This window comes from Amblyraja radiata, chromosome 8 (genome assembly GCF_010909765.2).
Source record: "Amblyraja radiata isolate CabotCenter1 chromosome 8, sAmbRad1.1.pri, whole genome shotgun sequence".
In the NCBI taxonomy this organism is placed as follows: domain Eukaryota; kingdom Metazoa; phylum Chordata; class Chondrichthyes; order Rajiformes; family Rajidae; genus Amblyraja; species Amblyraja radiata.
In genome coordinates, this window is record NC_045963.1 from 69,272,709 (window position 1) to 69,300,210 (window position 27,502).

The 27,502-nt window shown below is 41.8% G+C and overlaps 1 protein-coding gene across 1 annotated transcript; it reads right to left on the reverse strand.

Moving 5' to 3' along the window:
- Positions 1–27,348, reverse strand: crnkl1 (crooked neck pre-mRNA splicing factor 1). The gene is made up of 14 exons (XM_033026186.1): positions 27,136–27,348; positions 22,710–22,862; positions 22,506–22,597; positions 22,249–22,407; positions 20,492–20,658; positions 17,625–17,803; positions 15,756–15,926; positions 10,532–10,723; positions 9,523–9,582; positions 7,382–7,462; positions 6,205–6,444; positions 3,300–3,401; positions 2,289–2,537; positions 1–876 (listed from the first exon to the last, which is right to left on the reverse strand). The coding sequence occupies exons 1-14, from the start codon at positions 27,181–27,183 to the stop codon at positions 700–702; spliced, it is 2,070 nt and encodes a 689-aa protein (XP_032882077.1). The 5' UTR covers positions 27,184–27,348; the 3' UTR covers positions 1–699.
- Between the last annotated feature and the right edge of the window lie 154 nt (positions 27,349–27,502).

The following is a 27,502-nucleotide window of genomic DNA, read 5'->3' on the forward strand; positions in this document are numbered from 1 at the left end:
AAGGTGACAAATAATGGCCAATTTTATTTGTAAACAGCATAAAGCTTGACATTATCTGTACGATTCAACATATTGTGCTTTCATTTACATATTAAAACAAATAATACCATTGTTGGATAGTTAGAAAGTCATCTTAAGCTGAATTGATTTAGCCAAAAGAAGTGGATGACTTGATCAAAATAGATACTTAAGTTGGAGATACTTGAACTGCAGATGCTGGAATCTTGAAACACAATGTGCTGAAGGAACTCAGCGGGTAAAGCAGCATCTGTGGAGGGAATGGACGGGACATTTGGGTTGGGACCCTTCAAATTAATTGTAGTGGGCGGGGGAGGGGAAGCTGCAAAGGAGAGGTGGGTCAGGGCAGGGCAATGCTTATCTCTAACCTGCCCGCATCTCTTTTTTTCCAGCCGTGTCCTCCCTACTAGTCAGTCCAAAGGGTACCGTCCCGACATCTCATTCCCTCCACAGATGCTGCCTGACCTGCTGAGATCTTCCAGCACGTTGTAGGTATTTAAGTTATTCTGACCCCAACTAAGGATAATGGTGTATGATCATGATATTGTATAAGGAATGCCAAGAAAACATCAGTACAAAAACCAATTTAATAGCTCCAGCTTTCCACGTATTGTACAAAAAAAAGTTCAAAAAAGTAAGAGACAAAGCAAATTGAAGAGTCTAAAAAAGGTTGCCCATTCATCAGGATTCACCCTCCTCCGTTTTATCTGTATTTTCATCTGGGTCATCCTCTGATTCTTTCTCATCCTGCAGTTGTTTCTTCCAGAGTTTGGCCATAGCAAGCAGCTTGAGGTTTGGTTGATTGGCAGCATCTTCTGGGAAAATGTAGTCGTAATATTCCTCCCAGCCAGCATCTGACTGTTGGTTAATAAAATAATTGGATGATATTATTTGGTGAAACTACAATAATACTTATCATACTCTTGCTGCTGTGATTTTAAATAATCTAACTCCTATATTTCGTTTCTGAAAGTTTTTCCTAACATTAAGCTGCAAGAAAAGTGTATCAAAGGTTTTCACATCTATCGATCTATGACGTACGCTAGCAAAAATCCATGGGATTGAATCATTAGCGATGTGAAAAAAACAAAGACCTTCCAGTGTTCACTTCAATAAATCATGAAATAGCTGATTGGAGTGGTTAATTTCTTGGACCAAACAATTTAACGTAAAGAAGACCTAATCGAGTGCAAATAAATGACAGTCAAGTGCAAAACCTTATAAGCAGCATGCAAGCAATATATTTAAACGAGTCAAAACAATTGCACATGCTGACCGTTGTGCAAATGTGGGATTCTTTTAAGTTTCAACTGCATGAAAATCATATATTCAAATAGTATCACATCATTTGTACTCAGAAAGAAGCAAAATTTGGTCAAATTTTATTGAAAAATAAGATGGCCAATAAATTTAAGATGCATTTTCATTAGGAAAAATAAAATGCTTTTTCATGTGCGCTTCATATTAATCAATATTATCAATATGACAGATTACCATAATATTTCATGAGATCTGGTTAAAGGGCCTGTCCCACTTACGTGTCCTTAGCACGCAAATTACGCGACCTCGTGTGTGGGGTATGTAGTTGAGCGCGACATCGCGCGGGGCTCCGAAATTTTTGTAGCATACAAAATCTTTGCGCGCCAACGGCCTATCGCGGAACTGACGGCCAAAGTGGGACAGGCCCAAGACGCTGGCGCGACGCAACGTCTCACCTTCAACAGCAGCAGAAGCAGGCAAACGATTGCCGAACTCGGCCTGGGTCTCAAGGCCGTTGCGGATCCACACCCAATTCTGCTCCCAGTGCGGGGCCAAGAAAATTGAAGACAGACACAAAATGCTGGAGTAACTCAGCGGGACCGGCAACATCTCTGGAGAGAAGCAATGGGTGACGTTTCGGCTCGAGACCCTTCTTTCAGACTGAAGTGTCTCGACCCGAAACATCATCCAATCCTTCTCTCCAGAGATGCTGCCGGTCCTGCTGAGTTACTCCAGCATTTTGCGTCCATCTTCAAATGATGTCACACGCTCCAGATGGTTGTGCGGTCTAATGAAATCGTGCGCAACCTTCGCGGGTCCGTCGCGCCTCAACGCGACCACGAGGTCGTGTAATTAGCGTGCCAAGGGCAAGTAAGTGGGACAGGCCCTTAAGGATATGGATGGCTGTTAGTTAACTGCCAAAAGGATAAATGTTAACAATGACTCCATGTTCCCCGCCCATGGCTTTTTGTTACTTTAAGAAAATACACTGTTTTAAAAAGTGTCCTTACCCCATCTTCTGCCTGTAACTTTCGCCTTTTCTTGACGCGTTCTGGCATGAGTTTTACAACTCTGTTTTTTAAAGACTCTGTGCCAAATTCTATCTCAAAATCCCTCCAGGACTCCAAGAACATGAGTCGCTCTTCTTTCTCCTCACAGTTTCGCAAAGATCTGTTGGCATCCTCATAGATTTGTCGACATCGAGATAAACGTTCAGTCGCATCCACCGAAAGTTCAAACTGAACATAACTGATCCATACCTATGAATAGAATGATATTATCTTTCAGAAGTTCTGATCACGAACATATATAATTGCATTCATCATTACTTCCATTCCTTCTTGGTTTCACACACCATTCACACTGAGAAACATGACTGCACAGAAATTAAATAATATAGCAGAGAACTATAAAGTGATAATTAACAATCAAATACAAATGGTGTCAAATCCTCAGATGGTTATAATTGTTTAAACAAAAATAAATCACACGTTGTTCACTTGTCAATATTAACTTTTCACTTGTCACTATATTATTGTGGTTTTAATTTGATATTCAGGAAACGAAGCCAGCTAGAATGTAGAAACAAGGAACTGCAGGTGCTGGTTTACAAAAAAAAAGACAAGTACTGGAGTAACTTAGCTGGTTAGGCAACATTTCTGGAGAACATGGATAGGAGACATTTCGGATTGGGTCTGAAGAAGGGTCCCGACTCGAAACATCACCTATCTATGTTCAACGAAAACAACCATTGCTTGACCTAATCTTTTAAGACTTGACAACATTTGTGAACTTTCACATCGACAATTCAGATACTTAGAACTTTTTATGTTACAGCTATTTCATGGGAACTTTTATGATCATTGCTTTTAGAAGCATGCATTTTCCAAAGATACAATGTGACACACTAGGTAAATTAAAGTGCAAGTATTTTCCACTTGCAGATAACAGATCAATTATTCCAAGTACTGAGCATCTTTGTAACTTGTATAGTTGTTAACTATCCAAAAATAATAGCTCACTTTAACATGTTGAGTGCGTTGAAGTAGACGTCTGTAAAGATTTCTCGTCATGTCATATTCTTCCTGTTCAATTTCAAAGTCAATGTAGGACTTCCACAGAACCTGAAAAATAACGAATTACAGAAAATGATCTAACTAGCATTTTAAAAATAATTTTAGAAGTTAATAACATTCAAAATGCTAGAACATTCACATTTAGACTGCAGGCTTGGTATTCTCATATAACCTTAAACAAAATAAAGGGTTTATGTCCATAGGAACATAAACGTAAATAGGAACATAAAAGCTGTGAAAGGCAGAGCAGTAGTAAATTTCCAATATTGATACAAAAATAGAAAGCATGTTTACACAGTCCTGAAGGCTACAATGTGCTCATGTGAAAGATGGGTGTTGTGCCTCAAGCTCACATTGTCACATTATAATAGTGCAGGAGGCCACACACAGATAAATCAGAGCGGGACATAAAATGCTGGAGTAACTCAGTGGGACAGGCAGCATCTCTAGATAGAAGGAATGGGAAATGTTTCGGGTCGATACCCTTCTTCAGACAGTATGAAGAAGGATCTCGACTCGAACCCTCACACATTCTTTCCATTGAGAGCTGCTGCCTGTCCCTGCTGAATTATTCCAGCATAAACCAGCATCTGCAGTTCCTTCCTACATAAATCAGAGTGGAGGTGGGTTGAAAAATTAAAGTACCAGGCAACTGAAAGCTCAAGGTCATTCTGACGGAATGAACGTGGGTGATCCGTAAAGCAGTTATCCAATCTGTGTCCCTAATAACATTAACATTAATAAAATAACATTTTATTTTTATTTCCACTATCTTGCACTATGACCAGACGCTAAACTGCATTTTGTTGTACCTGTACTCGTATTTGTGCAATGACAATAAAGCTGAATTGAATTGAATTGAATAATGTCGCGAGATCACCACTTCAGTGAATGTGGAAATTAAAATAAACAATTGCTTCACCTGGAAGGATTGCTTGGGTCAGTGCACGGCGGGAAAGGAAGAGGTAAATGAACAATTGCTGCATCTCCCGCAGTTGCATGGAAGGTGCTGTGAGAAATGCCATGGTTGGGATGCAAGCAGAAGCCTCTACGTGGCGCATCCCGGGCAATGCTGACGGCAGAAACTGTACCACAGTGACTGACTGAAGTAGCCAATTCTGCAACCACCGTCACTGACCGACCAGAAAGACGCGATATAGAAGATGGCCGGACACGAGGAAGAAGAAGGTGGAGACAGAAGAGAGGACCAGAGACATGAAGCAAACAGTGTTTTTGAAATGCTGAAATGGATGGGAGGGGAGGATGCATTTAGAGACAGAAATCTGATTTTGAAAATTTGCTTTAATAAAAACACTAAGAAGCCCCACTACTGGCTTAAGATTCTATACGTTTTGTTAATGTTATAAAATAATAGAATACTCAAAGGTTGATTGATTAGCACCAAATAATTTTCTTTGTTTTGTGAAACCTGTTTAATCAATCTTAAGTACACCATCTTACTTAAGGAATGTATTTGAAAAGTAACATTTAAAATAAAATTATATTATGAAGTGTGATTTGATGGTGCTGCTTCATGACAAACATCATTTATTGTGGTTTGCCAATGAATTTGAGTAGATATTCAAAAGGAAGAGAAAACTTTGTAATTTCACTGATTGCTCTTAAAGTTGAAACTCTTGTATCCTAATATGTGGTACTGAGATAAGAGATTCAGACTTTTAAAAAGTTAAAAGAATAGAGGAACCAGACTTGATAGCTTCACTCAAAGGACTAGTATCAATCAGCACATGCCCAAAGGGTGGCTATGTTTCTGTTGTGCTGTGATTGGCATTATTAGAAGAATCATGAGATGAGACGATGTCTCCAGGGAACAAGTTGAGTGGGAAAGCGGATTCTATCTTTTGTTTAAAATGAAAATTATTATCATGTCACAATAGGGGTATCATAAGAGACAACTACTGTTCTAAGTTTGCACAATATAGGAAAGAATGAGTCTTAAATAGGTTATTTCATATATTATTGAAAATCCATTAGTTTAGAGATAGTGTGGAAACAGGATCTTCGGCCAACCAAGTCCGCACCGACCATCGATCACCCATGCGCTAGTTCTATCCTACGCAGTGGGGGCAATTTACAGAAACCGATTAACCTACAAACCCACGTGTTTGGAATGCGGAAGGAAATCGGAGCACCTGGCGGATACCCACGTGGCCACAGGGAGAACGTGCAAACTCCAAACAGATAGCACCAGTACTCAGGATTGAACCCAGACAGGAACTGCATTAGAAACATAGAAAAATAGAGCCACCACCGCCTTTCAATATGATCATGGCTGATCATCTAAAATCAGAACCCCGTGCCACTCAAAATATTTAAAAGGATTATGTTGACTGGTTAGCTTTCAAATATAGAATGTTTACAGATATGAAATTTCACGAGGTCTTAATTTTTATAATAAGATAGAATTATTCACATTTCATTAAAAAGTTTCAATTTTTTAAACTTATGCAAGTACAATAATTTTTGATGTGATGCTACATTTCATGCATAACATTTGAATAGGAGTTTCATTTAATACACAAGAGATTTAGAAACTAAAATGTGGTAAAATATGCGACATAAAACTGAAAAATAATCTACTGCTATGAAGCTCAATTGCTTAATCACATATACTATAATCACTTTTTGATTCGAAGTTTAATATATGATAGATTACATCTTAAAGCTAATCAGTTCTTATAATTGCCGAGCAACCGCCCAATTCATAAATTAATTTAATCTTTAAATCCTTATCCATGTGATGTTTCATGTAATGGGTTATATCAGAAACTCCCCACATTGCATGCAATTATATTAAAATGACAAATGATTGTACAGACAGATCTCTTACCTCTGGCATATCGAGTCTAGGTTGACCAATTGCTAGCTCATAGATTGCACGAGCACGCTCTACATCACCTAGGATGGTCTCTAATTCAGCAAACTTGATCCAAGTGGTGCAATTCTCCGGGGAAAATTCCAAGTATTTCTCATAGAGTTTCCTACATCGGTCAAACTCACGAAGCTGGAGCTCTAGTTCAATATAACCTTTGAACAACTTGTTTTTTGGACATTTTCCTATCCCAGTACCCTGAAGATGCACAAGAAAAAAAAATCTAATTCAGGGTGTATATTAATGAATGATAATATCTTAAACAAATAATATGAAACAAGTTTCACTTGACATGTAACTTGTGACAGTAACTGCCAACCTCTGAAAGCACAATATAAAATGGCATTGTGTAGTGGGAAGGGGGTGGGATTAATTTAAATTGATCTTTATTTTTAAAGAATAAAATAAAATTTAAAAACTATTGCCAAATCTTTACGTGACAGAGAACAATAAAAGAATTATTGAAATTGTTGAATAATGAACAAATGGTTGAATACATTTGGAAATGTGATATATTGTCTGTGTAGCCAAATTGTTGTACAGAGGGATCCAAGTACTAATCCCTCTGTACCTCACTAATCAGTCTACCAATTTGAGATGGATCTATTTATTCCCTTTTATCTGTCCCATGATCAGTTCTCAAACCATATCAGCATTGACCTCCAATTCAATGTGCTCCAAACTTGTTGGTCAACCTCTTGTATCACACCTCCTGAAAATCTTAATCACTACATCCACTAGGTTTTGTATCTATTCTAGTGGTTGCCTTCTTAAAGAGCACCAGTAATTTAATTAACTGTAATTTTACTTTTATCCTATTATTCCTTTCATGGTGATCTGCCATTATAGCTTCCATTAAGGATTCTAGCATTTACTCTGCATCTGACATTAGACTAGCAGGTCAGTAGCTCCCTCCAGGAGCCCGACTCTTGTGGAAGAACACAATGACAAAGCTGATGAAAACAAATAGCAATTTTGCCAACAGAATCTGTCAATTGCCCTGCCACTTAGCTACTGGCAATCTGAGATGTGTGAAATTTTAAAAGCAGAATGCATCAAAATACCTGTTATTTAACAAAATACTCAGTGCATATAATTCAAACATAAAAGTGGAAGCATATGTATGGTTACTTACCAAAGCCCGTCTGGCAAGAGGTAGATTTTTCTGTCGAACTTCGAACTGTGCATATAGCAGCCACAATTTGGCAAAGGTAAACTATAAAAAATAAGATACTATGATCAAATGTAGAAGTGAATTAGTTGAACAAGATTTTGGTTTCTCCAAATTAAACAAGAGCGAGTAATACTATGTTGCAGAAACAACCATGTTGTTCAGTAGGTACACAAAAATGCTGGAGAAACTCAGCGGGTGCAGCAGCATCTATGGAGCGAAGGAAATAGGTAACGTTTCGGGCCGAAACCCTTCTTCAGTAACTGAGTTCAAAGACATTTACACGCCATTTTTTCGTGGCTTAATTTTCTGTTCAAATTTAGTCACTGCTGTAATTATTTCTACATGTAGATATTTGCTATTACATCATCTTACAAAAGTTGACATTAACAGCAAAATCTATATTTTGATAGAGAAATGTCTATACTCATAGAACAGAGAATAGAGGCAGAGATAGATAGGTTCTTGATTAGTAAGGGTGTCAGGGTTCATAGGGAGAAGGCAAGAGTATGGGGTTAGGAGGGATAGATGGATCAGCCATGATTGAATGGCAGAGTGGACATGATGGGCCAAATGGCCTAATTCTAGGCCTATCATTTATGAACATGAACAATACTCGAAAGGAACAGGACTTTCAGCCCACAATGTTTGTACCCAACATGATGCCTATCTGAACTGATCATCTGCATGCAAGTGATCTATATCCCTCTATTCCCCGCAAATCCACGTGCCTATCTAAAAGCTTCTTAAATGCCACTATTGTATCTGCATTTACAACCACCCCTGGAAATGCATTCCAGGCCCCCCACAAACAAAACGTGCCCAGCACATCTCCACCGCCCTACCTTAATTAATTTCCTTTGTCACCTCCTCAAAAAAATTCAGTCAAGTAAATGAGACATGACCTGCCGCGTACAAATCCGTACTGACTATCCCTAATTATCTTCCAAATGTGAGTAAATCTTATCTCAAAGAATTCTCTCCAATGGTTTGCCTACCACGGACATGAGGCTCACCGGCCAATAGTTCCCTGGATTCTCTCGACTTTCTTTCTTAAACGAAGGAACAACATTGGTCACTCTCCTGTCCTCCGGAACCTCGCCTATGGCTAGAGAAGAAACAAAGTTCCTCATCAAGGCCTCCGCAATCTCTTCTCTTGCCTCTTTCAATAACTGAGGATAGATCCAGTCAGGCCCTGGAAATTGCTGTTCAAGTGCCTCAGCACGACCACCTTCTCGATCTCAAACTTCCTTAGCATATTTGTGTTCTCTACACCAAAGATCTTAGAGCGGTTAAGATCTTTGTTTTACACTGATATCGCTATCCTCCTTCTTCTCAGTGAATCCAGATGCAATATTCTCAATTAGCACCACCCACTTCCTCTGACCCCACACATAGATTCCCTCCTTTAAATTCCAGCAATCCTGTCTTCATCCTGGTCCCCCTCTTATTTTTAACATACGTATAAAAAGCCTTGGGATTTTCCTTAATCCACCTAAAAGGGCACCAAAGATTATTTTAAAAATCACAAAATATTGCAGGATTTCCGTTAAGGTAAAATGGCTTTGTCAATTGAAAATCAAAAAGCTACACGCAACCTATATTAAACTTCAGAAAAACTTTAAATACCTTATTTCTGAAAAAGTGACATTCAGTTCCTGACTAAAACTCCAAATAAACACAGAAGAGGGTCAAAGGTATGTATTTGCCTTTTCATGATCTCTGGACGGATAAAACACTTGCAGGAAGATAATCAAAGCTTTTTTTTAAATGTATTTCTCAACCAACATAACTAATTATCGGCAAATATTTGAGGAGCCAGGCATGGTCTATGATTAGCATCCAATGTCAAAGATAGCAGGTCTGGCATTACTGTACAAAAATGGCATTCAGGATTAATACTAATGACTTAATGATTCAGACTGAAGTGCTACTATTGTACTTGAGCTACTGGAATCAAATCATTGAAGTATTCTATAGGCCTGTAATTTCCCAGACTCAAAGCAATACAACATATTTTCTTAAGTTTCCATGATTATATGGAGAGAAATCAACTGTATCAACATCAGAATTACTTTCATTAGCTTAGGACCAGACAACAGTACCTTCTTATGGGGGATGAGTTCCAAACATGCTTGATAAACTTGCCTAGTCTTCTCTGGATCCTATTTAGAAAGATATACCGGTTACAACATTTTCAATAGTGTACAATGGACAAAAAAACGTACTCAAGACTACAAGTAGAATGCAACAATAAAATTGGAGCTTCATTTTACCTTGGAAATCCATTCAATATAATTACTGGTACAATAAAATAAAAACAAATTTGTATACTTCTATAGTTGTTGCAAGATAGAGGGTATAATAATTTCTGCTTCTAACAAATTAAGTTCCACTACTATAGGATTAAGTGAATTGGCCGATGGGCAGATTGTCAGACAAGGCCAGAAATAATAATGTGAAAGCTGTGAGACTTGAGATGCTAGAGGAATGGATGGTGGGAGAAGAAATAGGAGCATGTCCAGGGGAGAGAGGGGGTTTGGTAGTTTCCTAGAATTGCAAAATTCACTGTTCATACCGTTGTGTTACAAGTTACAAGGCGAAATACAAGGTGCTGTAATTCCAGTTGCATGTGGCCTCTGGCAATGGAGGAGGCCCTGGACAGAAAGGTCAGTCCGGTAATGGGAAGAGGAGATAAAATGCTTAGCAACCAGGAGATACAGTAGGTCCTGGCAGACTGAGCGCAAGTGTTTGGTGAAACGGTCGCCGGTTATATACTTGGTCTCATTGATGTATAGGAGGCCACATTGGGAACACCAGATGTAGTAGATGAGGTTAGAGAAGGTGGACGTGAATGTCTGTCTCACTTGGAGTGGACTGCTGGGGTCTCTGGAACAAAGCAAGGGAGGAGATATAGTGACAGGTGTTAGATCTCCTGCGCTTGCAGGGAAAAGTACCTGGGGGGTGGCTGGTTTGGGTGGGAAGGGATAAGTGAAACAAGGAGCTGTGGAGGGATCAGTCACTGTGGAAGGCAGAAAGGAGTGGGGATGGCAATGTGACTGGTAGTGGGGGGGTCACATTGGATAAATGTTGGCATTGCTGTCATCTACGTACCTTTGCCTCCAGTTCTTCAAACAAAGAATAATTAACCCATAAGTAAATGTATCTCCTCCAGTGCCGCTTTTCTTGAATGGGTGGAACATTGGCGATTGCACGCTCATACACTTCATGTACAGTCTCAGGGTCTCCGTCGCTCTCAACCAAGCGGAGGTAATCAAACCAGGCATCATAGTTATGTGGATTAGCCTTTCAGAAAAATAAGATGCTAAATTATACAAAATATATTGAGGTAGATAAGTCCCTTTAAATTAATTTAGTACAGGTACTGACTTTTGTTTAATCCGAAGATGCACAATTAGCTGTTACATAAGTATGCACACATTTGATAGCTTTCAACATAATTTTAGCTGCATGATGATTTGCATTGAGCATGGTTAAAACTGTACTCCAGTTTCTGGACTGGGAGAAAAATCAGAGCTCATAATGTGGGAGTGGAACAGGCTGGAAAAAAGGAACGCCACTATGTTATATTTATTATAATGACACCAATAGACATGTTCCACATTGGAAGACTATAGGAGCTACTCTTTTTCCTAAAGATTTTGTGCACAAATGATGGAAATCACATAGAGGGATTATATTTTTAAATGCAGAATTGCATAGCTTCTAAAGCATTACGCACAGGATTTTGGCATTGATGTACTGGTGCTTAAGCAATTTAAAACTACACAGTTATCAGTCAATTTCACCACACACATTAACAATTTGTTTTAACCAAGCTGTTTAGCTTTCGTATCCAAGCCAAGCTCTAGTCCATATGTTATTACAGCTTCTCAGAGTTATATGTAACACAAATTCCCATTGCCAAGAACTATAATTTACAGAAAGTTACTGCACAAGGATTTTAATGCAACCCGTGACTGAACATCAGAACACACAATCAATAGATTTTCTTTGACGACTCAATCTGATGCAGGACTGACTAGTTGATTCTTCAGTAGATGCCTGTCAAGCAAGACTATAACCACCAAAGATTAACAAACTCTAATCAAATACTGAATAACAGATTAAGCTGTCCATCCATTTTAAGCCGGTGGGGAAGGGGGGAGCGTCCTGCAGCTAGGGGAGGGGGACGGTGGGGAGGAGGCGGGAGCGCTGCCATGGCCTACCGCTGCCGTGGTCTATCGCTGTCGTGGTGGGGGGGGGGGGGGGGGGGTACTGCTGCGGTGGCTTGCCGCAGCCATGGCCTTCGCTGTCGTTCCCCACCGGCTTCAGGAGTGGGCCGGTGGGGAGCATCCTGCAGCTGGCGACAGGGACAGCTTAAGTCGTTGGCCGGTGGGGGAGAAGCATCCCGCAGCAGGGGACGGGGCCGGCTTCAGGCGGCGGGGAGCATCCTGCAACTGCGGGAGGGAGAGGGCTTCAGGCAGTGGCCAGTAGGGGAGGGGTTTCTGGAGGGCTAGTATGGGTGTTGTGGGCCAAAGGGACTGGTTTCCAGAGGCTTAGTACGGACATTGTGGGCCGAATGGATTCTTGGGCTAGTCCTGCAGCTGGGAACGGGGAAGCTTGAGGTGGGGGCGGGCGGGAGCGTCCAGTAGTCGGGGGAGGGGAACGGCTTCAGGCAGGGGCCGGTGGGGGGAGCGCTGCCATGGCCTACCGCTGCCGTGGCCTGCCACTGAGGGGGGGTGTGTGGGGGGGGGGGGGTGTGTGCGAGGGGAGGGGGATGGGGGTGTGTGGGCGGGGGTGGTGAGCCCCGCCACCGCCCGGTTCCATCAATCCTTCCACTCTCACTCCCCCAGGATCTCGAGTTTGCAGCAGTGGGGCAGGCTCCGCGCACCGGGCCACGTCCGCGCACCAGGCGGCTTCTGGACTCACAGTTCACTGACTCACGGCCTCTGGACTCACAGTTCACTAACTCACGGCTTCTGGACTCACAGTTCGTTCAGTCACGGCTTTTGGACTCACAGTTCGTTCAGTCACGGCTTTTGGACTCACAGTTCGCTCACTCACGGCTTCTGGACTCACAGTTCACTAACTCACGGCTTCTGGACTCACAGTTCGTTCAGTCACGGCTTTTGGACTCACAGTTCGTTCAGTCACGGCTTTTGGACTCACAGTTCGCTCACTCACGGCTTCTGCTCACAGTTCACTCACTCACGGCTTCTGGACACATTTCACTCACTCACGGCTTCTGGACTCACAGTTCACTCACTCACAGCTTATGGACTCACAGTTCACTCACTCACGGCTTCTGGACGGCCTCGGGTGGATGGCTCACGGACTCAGCCCGGCCTCCGGGGCTTCATTCTCCTCGCCCTGGTGATTGACAGCGGTTGCCAGAAGGGGAGTAGCCGTCCCAGTGACAGACAGGAGAGAAGACCAATCTGCTGCTCTTACATAGAAACATAGAAATTAGGTGCAGGAGTAGGCCATTCGGCCCTTCGAGCCTGCACCGCCATTCAATATGATCATGGCTGATCATCCAACTCAGTGTCCCGCCTTCTCTCCATACCCTCTGATCCCCTTAGCCACAAGGGCCACATCTAACTCCCTCTTAAATATAGCCAATGAACTGGCCTCGACTACCCTCTGTGGCAGAGAGTTCCAGAGATTCATCACTCTCTGTGTGAAAAAAGTTCTTCTCATCTCGGTTTTAAAGGATTTCCCCCTTATCCTTAAGCTGTGACCCCTTGTCCTGGACTTCCCCAACATCGGGAGCAATCTTCCTGCATCTAGCCTGTCCAACCCCTTAAGAATTTTATAAGTTTCTATAAGATCCCCTCTCAATCTCCTAAATTCTAGAGAGTATAAACCAAGTCTATCCAGTCTTTCTTGGACCAAAACTGTACGCAATACTCCAGGTGTGGTCTCACCAAGACCCTGTACAACTGCAGTAGAACCTCCCTGCTCCTATACTCAAATCCTTTTGCTATGAAAGCTAACATACCATTCGCTTTCTTCACTGCCTGCTGCACCTGCATGCCTACTTTCAATGACTGGTGTACCATGACACCCAGGTCTCGCTGCATCTCCCCTTTTCCTAGTCAGCCACCATTTAGATAATAGTCTGCTTTCCTGTTTTTGCCACCAAAATGGATAACCTCACATTTATCCACATTATACTGCATCTGCCAAACATTTGCCCACTCACCCAGCCTATCCAAGTCACCTTGCAGTCTCCTAGCATCCTCCTCACAGCTAACACTGCCCCCCAGCTTAGTGTCATCCGCAAACTTGGAGATATTGCCTTCAATTCCCTCATCCAGATCATTAATATATATTGTAAATAGCTGGGGTCCCAGCACTGAGCCTTGCGGTACCCCACTAGTCACTGCCTGCCATTGTGAAAAGGACCCGTTTACTCCTACTCTTTGCTTCCGGTTTGCCAGCCAGTTCTCTATCCACATCAATACTGAACCCCCAATGCCGTGTGCTTTAAGTTTGTATACTAATCTCTTATGTGGGACCTTGTCGAAAGCCTTCTGGAAGTCCAGATACACCACATCCACTAGTTCTCCCCTATCCACGCTACTAGTTACATCCTCGTCAGACATCGTCAGACATGATTTACCTTTTGTAAATCCATGCTGACTTTGTCCAATGATTTCACCACTTTCCAAATGTGCTGCTATCCCATCTTTAATAACTGACTCTAGCAGTTTCCCCACTACCGATGTTAGACTAACTGGTCTGTAATTCCCCGTTTTCTCTCTCCCTCCCTTCTTAAAAAGTGGGGTTACGTTTGCTACCCGCCAATCCTCAGGAACTACTCCAGAATCTAAAGAGTTTTGAAAGATTATTACTAATGCATCCACTATTTCTGGAGCTACTTCCTTAAGTACTCTGGGATGCAGCCTATCTGGCCCTGGGGATTTATCGGCCTTTAATCCATTCAATTTACCCAACACCACTTCCCGGCTAACCTGGATTTCACTCAATTCCTCCAATTATTTATGTCTTCCTTAGTGAAGACGGAACCAAAGTAGTTATTCAATTGGTCCGCCATATCCTTGTTCCCCATCATCAACTCACCTGTTTCTGACTGCAAGGGACCTACATTTGTTTTAACTAATCTCTTTCTTTTCACATATCTATAAAAACTTTTGCAGTCAGTTTTTATGTTCCCGGCCAGTTTTCTTTCATAATCTATTTTTCCTTTCCTAATTAAGCCCTTTGTCCTCCTCTGCTGGTCTCTGAATTTCTCCCAGTCCTCCGGTATGCTGCTTTTTCTGGCTAATTTGTACGCATCATCCTTCGCTTTGATACTATCCCTGATTTCCCTTGTTATCCACGGATGCACTACCTTCCCTGATTTATTCTTTTGCCAAACTGGGATGAACAATTTTTGTAGTTCATCCATGCAGTCTTTAAATGTCTTCCATTGCATATCCACCGTCAACCCTTTTAGAATTAATTGCCAGTCAATCTTGGCCAATTCACGTCTCATACCCTCAAAGTTACCTTTCTTTAAGTTCAGAACCATTGTTTCTGAATTAACAATGTCACTCTCCATCCTAATGAAGAACTCAACCATATTATGGTCACTCTTGCCCAAGGGGGCACGTACTTACGATTTTTAAACCTTCATAACTTTTGTAATATTCCACCGATCGGAACAAAACTTGGTGCGCTTGGAGCAGAGGAGAACGGCGAGTAAGGTGGTGAAAAATCCTAGCGATATACGGTAAAGTTTTTGCGCAAATTTAAAAACAACGCAAACCAGAAGAGGACAAGATGAGTTTTTGTAATAGCATAGATTAATAATCTAGCATTGTCTAATTTGTTCATTTACTTAGCTCAGGGAATCTACTCTAGCCAGATACTTTCTCAGCAATAGGAAGATTGATGAAACAAACACAATGCCAATAACCATCATATCCAAAATAATAACCCTGTTTTTCCCCCCCCATGTATGATTGATTGACTACAAACCATTTCCCCCCCCAAATATTCTACATCCACATGATTTTGTTTCTGTAGTTTATTTGGTGACATGCATGGTAACATAGCCTGTAATCTCGATCAGGTCAAATACAGGAGAATGGCTATTTAAATAGACTAGTTAGCGCTACACCATTGTAAAATAACAGTCCACTGATGCATATTTGATTCTAAAATCATAACCACTTCCAGTAAGGAAAGTTCTCCAAAATTCCCGATTGGATTATGTATATTTTTTAAACTAAACAGAGTCACTGAATTGTTATAGCACATGAGTCTGTGCCGGCTTCTAGTATAGTAAAACATGTTATACAATACAAAAGGTAAAAATTAATCCTACCTTGACTTCTTCTTCATATTGAAAGCGTCTTTTGCTGACAATAACATCTTCAATACCTCTTCTGTCCCCAAATTTTTTCTCAAACACTGTGTAGTTTTTGAAGAGCTCTTGAGCTTGACTTTTGGCAATTCTATCAAGCGCATATTTGTAAATCACTCGCACTCGATCAAACTGGGAATGAACAAACTCTTAGCAGTAAGTAGAAATACAATTTAAGCATCAACAGCAATTGAGGCTGGACTAACATTTTTCAGTGGAGATCAGACAATTATTTCACTGTTTATTGTATAATTACTTCACTGATTTTACATGGATTGTCATTACATACTGTGCCATTTCTTGAAAAACATGGTTTAATTAAAACCGATTTCAAGTTTCTGACCAGTAGATTTGTTGTTAATACAGCACACTACTTTAATTTATTTTTCCAGTTTTCAACTAGGGATTGACACACATTTCATTGTACAAGGAATTAGAATTGAACCTTATTTTGTACTTATTGATTTATGCATCTAGTTTTTGTTGGTAGTGTTCTATGATTGTAACATTTTAGCATTGAGCAGAAAAAAACACAAACTTGCACTGTGCTCTTGCATCTGAACAAGGAACATTTTGAAGTTGTAATTTCTCAAGATGTCATAAAGGAATTTAATTCAGATAATTACCCACAGTATACAACTGCACTAATTGGACAACCGGAAAGTTAAAAGTAAATATATTTTTAAATTGTACAGAAACTCAGAACATTTTGTAAACTGGAGTCTAACATCTGCTGAAATAATTCCTGATTGTTCAGTTGTTATCCACTATATCAGATTGTGTTAAATGTACAGTTTATTCCATAATTTTAGCAATAAGACCTTTTAGTATTTATTAGTGCATATAGTCAGATTGTGCTATATGTACACATGGTACACTCCAGAATTTTAGCAGCAAATCCCTTTAATACGTATTACACTGCGTAAAGACGAGAATATTTATTGTAGGAATCGAATGTTCATTTTGTAACTGAATATTTACATAACTTCTGCCTAAAATTGTTGTCAATAATTATTAAAACTAGCAGTTTCTTTCTAAGACAGGATTAAATGCAATGCTAAGCAACAAATAAAACTACAATAAACAAATTTACAAAATCTAAAGTGCAGCACTTGGTCTAGTTATCCAGTGCAGGATTCCCTTGTGAATATGTATATAGATTTAGGATTAGGTTTATATCAGATATAACTCCGTTTTTTTTAAATAAGGGCTGGAAGCTGATTGTTCCCACACACTTTACACCTTGATGTTGCTGTTTGCTCAAAAGTCAGGGTATATGGAATTGCGTCTCTTGATTTGGTTTTTTGGTCACAGTAGAAATAATTTTGAGATAAGTGATGGGAAGCTAGAATACATTTAACTATATATTCTCCTACAAAAACCATTTGAAGGAAAGCTTAGAGGGTATTGTCAATATTAACCTTTCCATAATTAGTTAGCAATGATTGAATTTATTTGGAACAGATTGATAATCTCATGCTTTAGGTCTACATTGTAAAGAAACCATTGTGATATTATTTGTTTCTCAATAATGCTTGTTGCATGGTGATATTATGAGTATTCAGAAGGTTGATTCAAAGGCAGGAGAATCATACATTCCATAGATGGTCATGATTCAAACTGTTATAGTAGCAGTGAATGTGATTAAGGAATTTGAATTAGCCTTGAAAGGAATCAAGGAAATAAAATTTTGGCGGCACAGTGGCACAGCGGTTGAGTGCTCCCTTACAGCGCCAGAGGACATGGTCCACCATGGACATGGTGGGCCAAAGGGCCTGTTTCCACGCTGCATCTCTAAAGTCTACAAAATTAAATTCTATGATTTCTTACTTCTTTCTGCTTTTCTTCAAACTTTGCAAATGACACAAAGAGCTGCTCGTCCATGTGATCCTCCCCATAAAATTCCACTCCTCTTTCGTAGACTTTCCGTGTATGTCCAATATATGCGTGCTTTTCTTCAAACCGGGCATATTTAATCCAGTTCTTCACATCAGGATGGATCAAAACAAGTGTAGAAAAATTAAGGAGAACAAAACTGCATAAAAAGTGCTCCATCTACAAGTAGCTATAAAAAAAAGTTTTCTACACTTTAACCGTATTTCACTGTTTGCAAAATAGTAAGTGAAGGTTTAGTGATCGTTGGCTGTTGGAACGTATCGTGCGTGCAACAGAGTTTGGAAGCTGCTATTTATCGTAATGGATTCAAAAGCAGAAATTCACATCCTGCACTTCAAACTACTTATCACACAACATTATAAATCCTGAATGGATTGGCTGGGACTGTTTTCCCTGGAACAAAGGAGGCCGAGGGTCTCTATAAGGAGAAGTTTATAAACTTATGAGTGGCATAGATAGTATAAATAGTCTTATTCCCAGGGAAGTGGAGTCTATAACTGGCGACCATAGGTTTAAGGTGAGAGGAGAATGATTAAAAGGAGATCTAAGTGGCAAGTGTATTAGTTTCCATTAATCAGACAAAAAAAATTCAACAAGAAAAACAAGGCAAGTAAAATTATTCAAGTCAAGTCAAGAGAGTTTTATTGTCATGTCCCAGATCGGACAATGAAATTCTTGCTTGCTGCAGCACAACAGAATATGTAAACATAATACAGAACAGGACTTAAAAGTTCAGTGTGTCTATATACCAAAGACCATATATATACACAATAAATAAACAGATAAAGTGCAATAGGCTGTTATTGTTCAGAGTTTGTTTGATGTCACGTTTAATAGCCTGATGGCTGTGGGGAAAAAACTCTTCCTGAACCCGATTGTTCCAGATTTCAAGCTCCTGTACCTTCTTCCCGATGGCAATGGAGAGATGAGTATGTGGCCAGGATGGTGTGGGTCTTTGATGATGGCAGCCTTTTTGAGACAGCGAATGCGATAGATCCCATCGATGGTGGGGAGGTCAGAGCCGATGATGGACTGGGCAGTGGTCACAACTTTCTGCATTCTTTTCAGCTCCTGGACGTTCAAGTTGGCGAACCAAGCCACGATGCATCTAGTCAGTACGCTCTCTGCTGTGAACCTGTAGAGGTTCGAGAGAGTCCTCCTTGACATACCGACTCTACGTAATATTCTCAGGGAGTAGAGGCGCTGATGTGCCCTCTTTATAATTGCATCAGTGTGCTGGGACCAGGAAAGATCCTTGGAAATATGCACACCCAGGAATTTGAAGTTCTTGACCCTTTCCACCATAGTCCGAGAAGCACTGCGCAACGTTTGTGCTCATTGTAAATCTTTGCCACTCCCGTCTGACGAATCAATTAAAGATTGCCACGGTTTACCTTTAACAGTTTTTGTTGCTATCTGCTTTTTAAACAAACTGTGACAGCGGAAAGCGAACTGCAGTGGGTCGAGGTAGGAGTTGATATGCGACATAATCAACCTCTCAAAGCACTTCATCACCGCAGTGCCACTGGTCGATAGTCATTGAGGCACATCACCTTGCTCTTCTTGGGCACCAGTATTATTGATGCCCTTTTAAGCAGGTGGGAACCTCAGAAGTGAGAGGTTGAAAATGTCCGTTTTTAGAACACAGCCGGGTATACCATCAGGTCCAGACGCTTTCCGAGGGTTCACCCCTCCCTGAAGGATCTTCTGACGTCAGCCTCTGTGACTGGGACTGAAATACCATCACGGCAAATGGGGGCTCGGGAAGCACATCAGTGTTCTCCCTATCAAAGCGTGCGTAGAACGCATTGAGTTCGTCGGGGAGTGATGCTTCGCTGACATTTGAGCTGCCTCCTGATTTTGCCTTGTAGGAGGCGAGGGCATTTAAGCCCCGCCACAGTTGCCGAACATCCGTCTCATCCTCCAGCTTGGAGCAGGACCCTTTTGGCCTTTTTGATGGCCTTAAAAAGGTCATATTTGGACTTCTTGTAGACAGACCTCTGCATCTCCTGACCTGAATGCCTGGGATCTGGTCTTCAGAAGAATGCGGATCTCGTGGTTCATCTAAGGCTTCTGGTTAGGAAAAACTCGGAAGGTTTTTGTCGGGATACAGTCCTCCACACATTATTTTATAAAGTCTGTAACGACTGTGGCGTATTCATTCAGGTCCGTTGCCAAGTCCCTGAAAATTGCCCAAGCAGTCATGGAGTTGTTCCCCCCCCCCGACCAGCTCTGTACAGTCCTCACCTCAATTGCTGCCTGTTAGGCAGGCAGAAGCAGCACGGTCAGATTTACCGAAGTGAGGGTGAGAGATAGAGCGATAGGCATCCTTGATGGTCGTGTGGTAGTGGTCGAGGGTGTTTGATTCTCTGGTGCTGAAGGAGACATGTTGGTAGAAGTTAGGGAGCGATTTCTTCAGGTTGGCTTTGTTGAAATCCGCGGCAATGGTGGTAAATGCCTCGGGGTAAGCCGTCTGGTGCATGTTGACCACGGCGTGTAACTCCCCCAGTGCTAGATAGACATCTGCCTGGGGTGGGATGTAGACCGCAGTCAGGATGATGGAGGTGAATTCCCTCCGTAGGTAGAACATTCCTTACAATGTTGTCATCATTCTAATTGCAGCAACAATTATTCCAGTTAACCAAGATTACCAATTGCTAGAAGTCCAGAATGTCTCTGGCTAGAAAATGTAAGGATCACATCACCGGCTTATGAACTTTCCTGTTAGTTTTAATGAATGCGAGTAATTTACAAAAAATAAAATACCTCACTCCTTCGAGGAAACCATTTTAAAAGGATATACTTCTCATAAACCAGTCGGGCTCTTTCAATTTCCTTGTATCGCAGTTCAAAATTAATATAGGAATGCCAAGCTTGTTCATCGGGATGCCATTCCATCCAGCGCTCAAACACCTGCCTTGCCCCTGCAACATTCCCTAGCATTTCCTCCATGTAGGTATATTTGTACCTAGCAAAAGCAAACAGAATATAGAGTTTGTATACAACAAATATATACCATTTAGATTTATTCTGATGACATACAGTGCTCTCCATAATGTTTGGGACAAAGACCCATTAGTTATTTATTTGCCTCTGTACTCCATAATTTGAGATTTGTATTAGAAAAAAGATCACATGTAATTAAAGTACACATTGTCAGATTCTAATAAAGGCCATTTTTATACATTTTGGTTTCACCATGTAGAAATTACTGCAGTGTTTATACATAGTCCCCCCATTTCAGGGCACCATAATGTTTTGGACACAGCAATGTCAGGTAAATGAAAGTAGCAGAGCTGCCAAGTTTTGTCAGAGCATTTCAGTATTCTAGTACCTGAAAATCAGTATTTTGATGAGGATATCAGTATATTTGATATCCTCAGCAAAAATATCTTGCTGAGGAATTCCGATTTTAAAATTTCCCTATTTGTCAATTTTATCTAAATGGCGTCAAGTTGGGAAAAAGGGAAGTACAACGGGATCTGGGGGCCCTTGTACATCAGTCTATGAAAGTAAGCATGCAGGTACAGCAGGCAGTGAAGAAAGCGAATGGCATGTTGGCCTTTATAACAAGAGGAATCGAATATAGGAGCAAAGAGGTCCTTCTGCAGTTGTACAGACCACTAGTGAGACCACACCTGGAATATTGTGTGCAGTTTTGGTCCCCTAATTTGAGGAAGGACATTCTTGCTATTGAGGGAGTGCAGCGTAGGCTTACAAGGTTAATTCCCGGGATGGCGGGACTGTCATATGCTGAGAGAATGGAGCAGCTGGGCTTGCACACTCTGGAGTTTAGAAGGATGAGAGGAGATCTCATTGAAACATATAAGATTGTTAAGGGGTAGGATACGCTAGAGGCAGGAAACATGTTCCCGATGTTGGGGGAGTTCAGAAATAGGGGCCACAGTTTAAGAATAAGGAGTAAGCCATTTAGAACGGAGACGAGGAAACACTTTTTCTCACAGAGAGTGGTGAGTCTGTGGAATTCTCTGCCTCAGAGGGCGGTGGAGGCAGGTTCTCTGGATGCTTGCAAGAGAGAGCTAGATAGGGCTCTTAAAAATAGTATAGTCAGGGGATATGGGGAGAAGGCAGGAACGGGGTACTGATTGGGGATGATCAGCCATGATCACACTGAATGGCGGTGCTGGCTCGAAGGGCCAAATGACCTACTCCTGCACCTATTGTCTATTTAAAACAAAAATGCTTTAATCAGAATTATCCAACAAAAAATGAAGACCGTGCTTCCCAACAAATCCAAATCAAAGAGGATATAGTAAGTTTTGAAATCAGATGAAAAACTAGAAAAAAAAAAAGATTACTGATATAGTAGTCAAACAAAGGTGGTGAACCTGTAGAATTCATTACTACAGAAGGCTTGAGGCCAAGTTAATGGATATTTTTAAGGCAAAGATAGATAGATTCTTGATTTGTACAGGTGCCAGGGTTTATGGGGAGAAGGCAGGAGAATGGGGTTGAGAGGGAGAAATTAATCAGCCATGATAGAATGGCAGAGTAGACTTGGTGGGCCGAATGGCCTAATTCTGCTCCTATCACTTACCAAAACTGGTTGACCCTGGGCAGGATGGTAATTGCTCGATCCCAGATGTTGCGGGCGTGATTAATCTGTCGGTTCTTCATTTCCATCTCTGCATACTTCAACCACAGCGTGATATTTCTGTGATCGACATCTAATGCACGCTCGTAAATCGAACGTGCCCTTCAGTCAATATAAAGAAACGTGTGAAGATTAAAAAAAGTTTTGTTTGAAAAATAAACCTCTTGGTGAATCATATTCAATGATCTCAAAATGTTTACCGCTGTATTTCTTTTAGGCTCTCCTCCCATTGTGCGTATTTGATCCAGTTGCTAATAACAGTTCGATTTTTCCGTATATTGTCTTCAAAGGTCTATTTCAAAACAGCAGCAACTTGAAAAACGTGTAATGATGTACAGACAACAATCTTGATTTGTTATACTATCTAGTAAATGAATAGGAAACATATTTTACAACCTACTTACTTTTCTTTTTCTTAGCTTGTAGTCATTCAATTCCTCCTCATCGGTGATCTTTTGAGTCGGCGGTGGTGGCAGAAGTTCAAGTTCCCTCTCTTTTGCTTCTCTCAAAAGTTGTTCAGCTGTAATTTGCAATTCAGCAGGTGCCTTATTTTTCACCTGTGAATAAAAAGGAATCAAGTAAAATGTGTCTATTTTTCTAAATAAATGTATCTGATGATCTTGCATAAAATAAAATCTAATTTTGTTACAGCAATAACTTAGCTTGAGAAACTTTATGTTGAATCTATGACAAGGCAATAATGACCTAAAAGGACACAAAGTGCTAAAGTAAGCGGGTCAGGCAACATCTTGTGAACATGGATAGGTGATGTTTCGAGTCGCGCACCTTTCTGAAGAAAGGTCGCGACCCAAAACATCACCTATGCATATTTTCTAGAGTTGCTGCCTGACCCGCTGAGTTGCTCCAGCACTTTGTGTCTTTTTGTGCAAACCAGCATCTGCAATTCATTCCAGCTGCTCTCCAACATCACAACATGTATTTGGTTGGCAAACAGGAACCAAAGAGTAGGAATTAACGGGTCCTTTTCAGAATGGCAGGCAGTGACTAGTGGGGTGCCACAAGGCTCAGTGCTGGGACCCCAGTTATTTACAATATATATTAACGATTTTGACAAAGGAATTAAATGTAACGTCTCCAAGTTTGCGGATGACACAAAGCTAGGTGGCAGTGTGAGCTGCGAGGAGGGTGCTATGAGGCTGCAGGGTGACTTGGATAGGTTGGGTGAGTGGGCAGATGCATGGCAGATGCAGAATAATGTGGATTAATGTGACGTTATCCATTTTGGTGGCAAGAACAAGGCGGTGGATTATTATCTGAATGGTGTCAGATTAGAAACATAGAATATAGGTGGAGTAGGCCATTCGGGCCCTTAGAACCAGCACCGCCATTAATATGATGATGGATGATCATCCAAAAACCAGTACCCCTTTCTTCCTGCTTTTACTCCATATCCCTTGATTCTGTTAGCTCTAAGAGCTAAATCTAACTCTTTCTTGCAAACTGTAGGAAAAGGGGAGGTGCAACGAGACCTGGGTGCCCTTGTACAAGTAAGCATGCAGGGACAGCAGAAAGTGAAGAAATGGCATGTTGGCCTTCATAGCAAGAGGATTTGAGTAGGAGCAAGGAGGTCATACAGTACTTGTACAGGGCCCTGGTGAGACCACACCTGGAGTATTGTGTGCAGTTTTGGTTAATTTTAGGAAGGACATTCTTGCTATTGAGGGAGTGCCGCATCGGTTCACCGGGTTAATTCCCGGGATGGTGGGATAAATGATGAAAGAATGGACCGACTGGGCTTATATTCACTGGAATTTAAAAGGATGAGAGGGATTCTTAAGGGATTGGACAGGCTAGATGCAGGAAAAATATTCCATATATAGGGGGAGTCCATAACCAGAGGGTCACAGTTTAATAATAAGGGGTAAACCATTTAGGACTGAGTTGCGGAAAGGCATGTTTAGCCAGAGTTGTGAATCTGTGGAATTCTCTGCCACAGAAGGCAGTGGAGGCCAATTCACTGGATGCATTCAAGAGAGAATCAGATATAGCTCTTGGGGCTAACAGAATCAGGGGATATGGAGAGAAAGTAGGAATGAGATACTGATTTTGGATGATCAGCCATGATCATATTGAATGGCATTGCTGGCTCGAAGGGCCAAATAGCCTACTCCCGCACCTATTTTCTATGCTTCTATGTTTCCTTGAGAACATCTCTTAAAATGTATGTCTTCGCACAGGATTTGCAAATAGGTGTTGTTCGAAATAGTTCCATGAAGCCAAATGGAGCAATGCTATATAAATGTTATAGGTTACAGTGCAAATCAGTTGTTCAAATACTCAGTGAAAATATGCAATGTTTGATTCGGCCACATCTCAAGAAATGCACATAGTTCTGATCACCAAGATGTTCTAAAGCAGCAATGCACATGACATAAGATTGACCTTTGGCCTTATGAGAGACATTTTGCTAGACGTTTTATGAATTGTTTAAGATGCTTAACAAAATAGAGAATGTAAACCAACAGAGTACATTTATTTCCACAGGCAGAAACTTCAACAGCAAATTTAATTCTCTCTAAAGTCCACCCCAGAGGTGCTGCCTGACCTGCCGTTACTCCAGCATTTTGTTTCTACTTCTACTAAACCAGCATCTACAGTTCTTTCCTACGCATATCTGTTCACCGTCAGCTCCGTGAGCAGAGGCCAAGCAATTTAGGCCTATCCATGTAATCACAACGAACCACAACTTCTCGGGTGGTTATTTCTGGATTGCTTCCAGTACATCATGCTAGTGAGGGCAGGAACAGGGAGATAGGGGATCTGAATGTGTGGCTTGGGGGCTGGTGCAGGGAGCAAGGATTTAGCTTTATAGACCACTGGGACCTCTTCTGGGGTAGGGGTGACCTGTACAAAAGGGGGACCAATGTTCTGGCAGGCAGGTTTGTTAGGGCTACACGTGTGGGTTTAAACTAAATAGTGGGGGGGAGGGATTGACAAATTGGGAATATAAAGATGGAGTTAAAGGGGAAGGACAATAAAGGGGAATGACAATAAAGGAATCTAATCTAATCTAATATTCAAGTGTACACATCCTATCGAAAAGACAGACAGTTGGGCAGAGGGGGTGGGGTATCTCTGTTGGTGAGTAATGAAATTATTCAGCAAGGGTTGACATTGAAACAGGAGATGTGGAATCAATATGGATAGAACTGAGCCAGTTAGAACGGAGACGAGGAAACACTTTTTCTCACAGTTGCGAGTCTGTGGAATACTCTTCCTCAGATGGAGGCCGGTTCTCTGGATACTTTCAAGAGAGAGCTAGATAGGGCTCTTAAAGATAGCGAAGTCGGGGGATATGGGGAGAAGGCAGGAACGGGGTACTGATTGGGGATGATCAGTCATGATCACATTGAATGTCTGTGCTGGCTCGAAGGGCCGAATGGCCTACTCCTGCACCTAATGTATATTGTCTATTGTCTATTTAATTAAGGGGGCTTATCTACAGGCCTGGATATAGGGTGCAAGTTGAATCAGGAGTTAAAATTGGCATGTCGTAAAGGTAATGCTACGGTTGTTACGGGAGATTTCAACATGCAGGTAGACTGGGAAAATTAGGTTGGTACTGGACCCCAAGAAAGAGAGTTTGTGGAGTGCCTCTGTGATGGATTCTTAGAGCAGCTTGTACTGGAGCCTACCAGGGAGAAGGCGATTTGCGATTTAGTGTTGTGTAATGAACTGGGTTTGATAAGGACACTTGAGGTTAAGGAGCCATTAAGAGGTAGTGACCATAATATGATAAGTTTGAATCTACAATTTGAGAGGGAGAAGGGTAAATCGGAGGTGTCAGTATTACAGTTGAACAAAGGGGACTATGAAGCCATGAGGGAGGAGCTGGCCAAAGTTGATTGGAATGATACCCTAGCATGGATGACAGAGGAACAACAATGGCAGGTATTTCTGGGAATAATACAGGTGCAGGCTCAGTTCATTCCAAAGAGGAAGAAAGATTTCAACGGGAGTAAGCAGTGACAGTGGCTGACAAGGGAAGTCAGGGACAGTATAAAATTAAAAGAGAAGTACAATGGCGGGCTGGCTCAAAGGGCCGAATGGCCTATTCCTGCGTCCATTGTCTAAGATAGACATAAAATGTTGGAGTAATTCAGCAGGACAGGCAGCATCTCTGGAGAGATGGAATGGGTGAAATCTCAGGCCGAGATCCTACTTCAGACTGAGAGTCATGGGAGAGGCAGTCTAGAGATATGAAAGGGTAAGGTGAGAAAACGACAGATCAAAGCAGGCAATGTTCAAGGAAATGTAGAATGGTTCATTGTTAGCTGAGAGGAAGGTGACAAGGAGGCATAAAATCAGTAAAATTAATCAGGACAGTGAAACTATGTCAGAGGACTAAGGTGGGAGAGTGACGGAGAGAGAGGAACAATGAGTTACTTAATTTGGTTGGGCCGCACTCTGACAGTCAGTGGAGGATGCCCAGGCCAGAAAGGTAGGGTGAAGGAGCTCGACCCGAAACGTCACCCATTCCTTCTCTCCAAAGATGCTGTCTGAGTTACTCCGGCATTTTGCGTCTATCCCAGGACAGAAAGGTCATCGTGGGACTGTAAGGGAGTTAAGGCATTTGGAGATCGCGTAGGCCACAATTGCAGATGCTGGTTTACACGGAACATAGACACAGAATGCTGGAGTAACTCAGCGGGACAGGCAGCATCTCTGGGGAGAAGGGGTTGGGCGCCCGAAACGTCAACCATTCGTTCTGGCCCGCTGAGCTACAGCATTTTGTACTGTGTAACCACAACCCCTGGTCCACGGCGCCTCTCCACCAAGTTAAGGCCTCGACATCCCGCCCCGCGTTACCTTCGCCACTTTAGGGATCCGCTGCTTCCCGGCCGCCGTCGACGCCATTTCTGACTCTGATTTTTTCCCCCACTCCGTTGTTCGCTTTAAACTAACGACACCTCTACAAGAACAAAAGTAAGTGCATAAATCCAACTGTTCCGCAGCCTTCCGGAACAGGCCCGCGCAGCGTCACCTTCGACCCGACGGCGCCCCCACCACGTGACGACCACGCCGGTTGCTATGACACCGGCGCTCGGCGTTGCCCGGAACGCGTGACACCTACTCGCGGCGTCGCAATGACCACGTGACCCAGCACACGGCGTCGCACTGACCACGTGGCACAGACGCCCGTTGCTATGATACCGGTTTACAGCGCCACGTGACG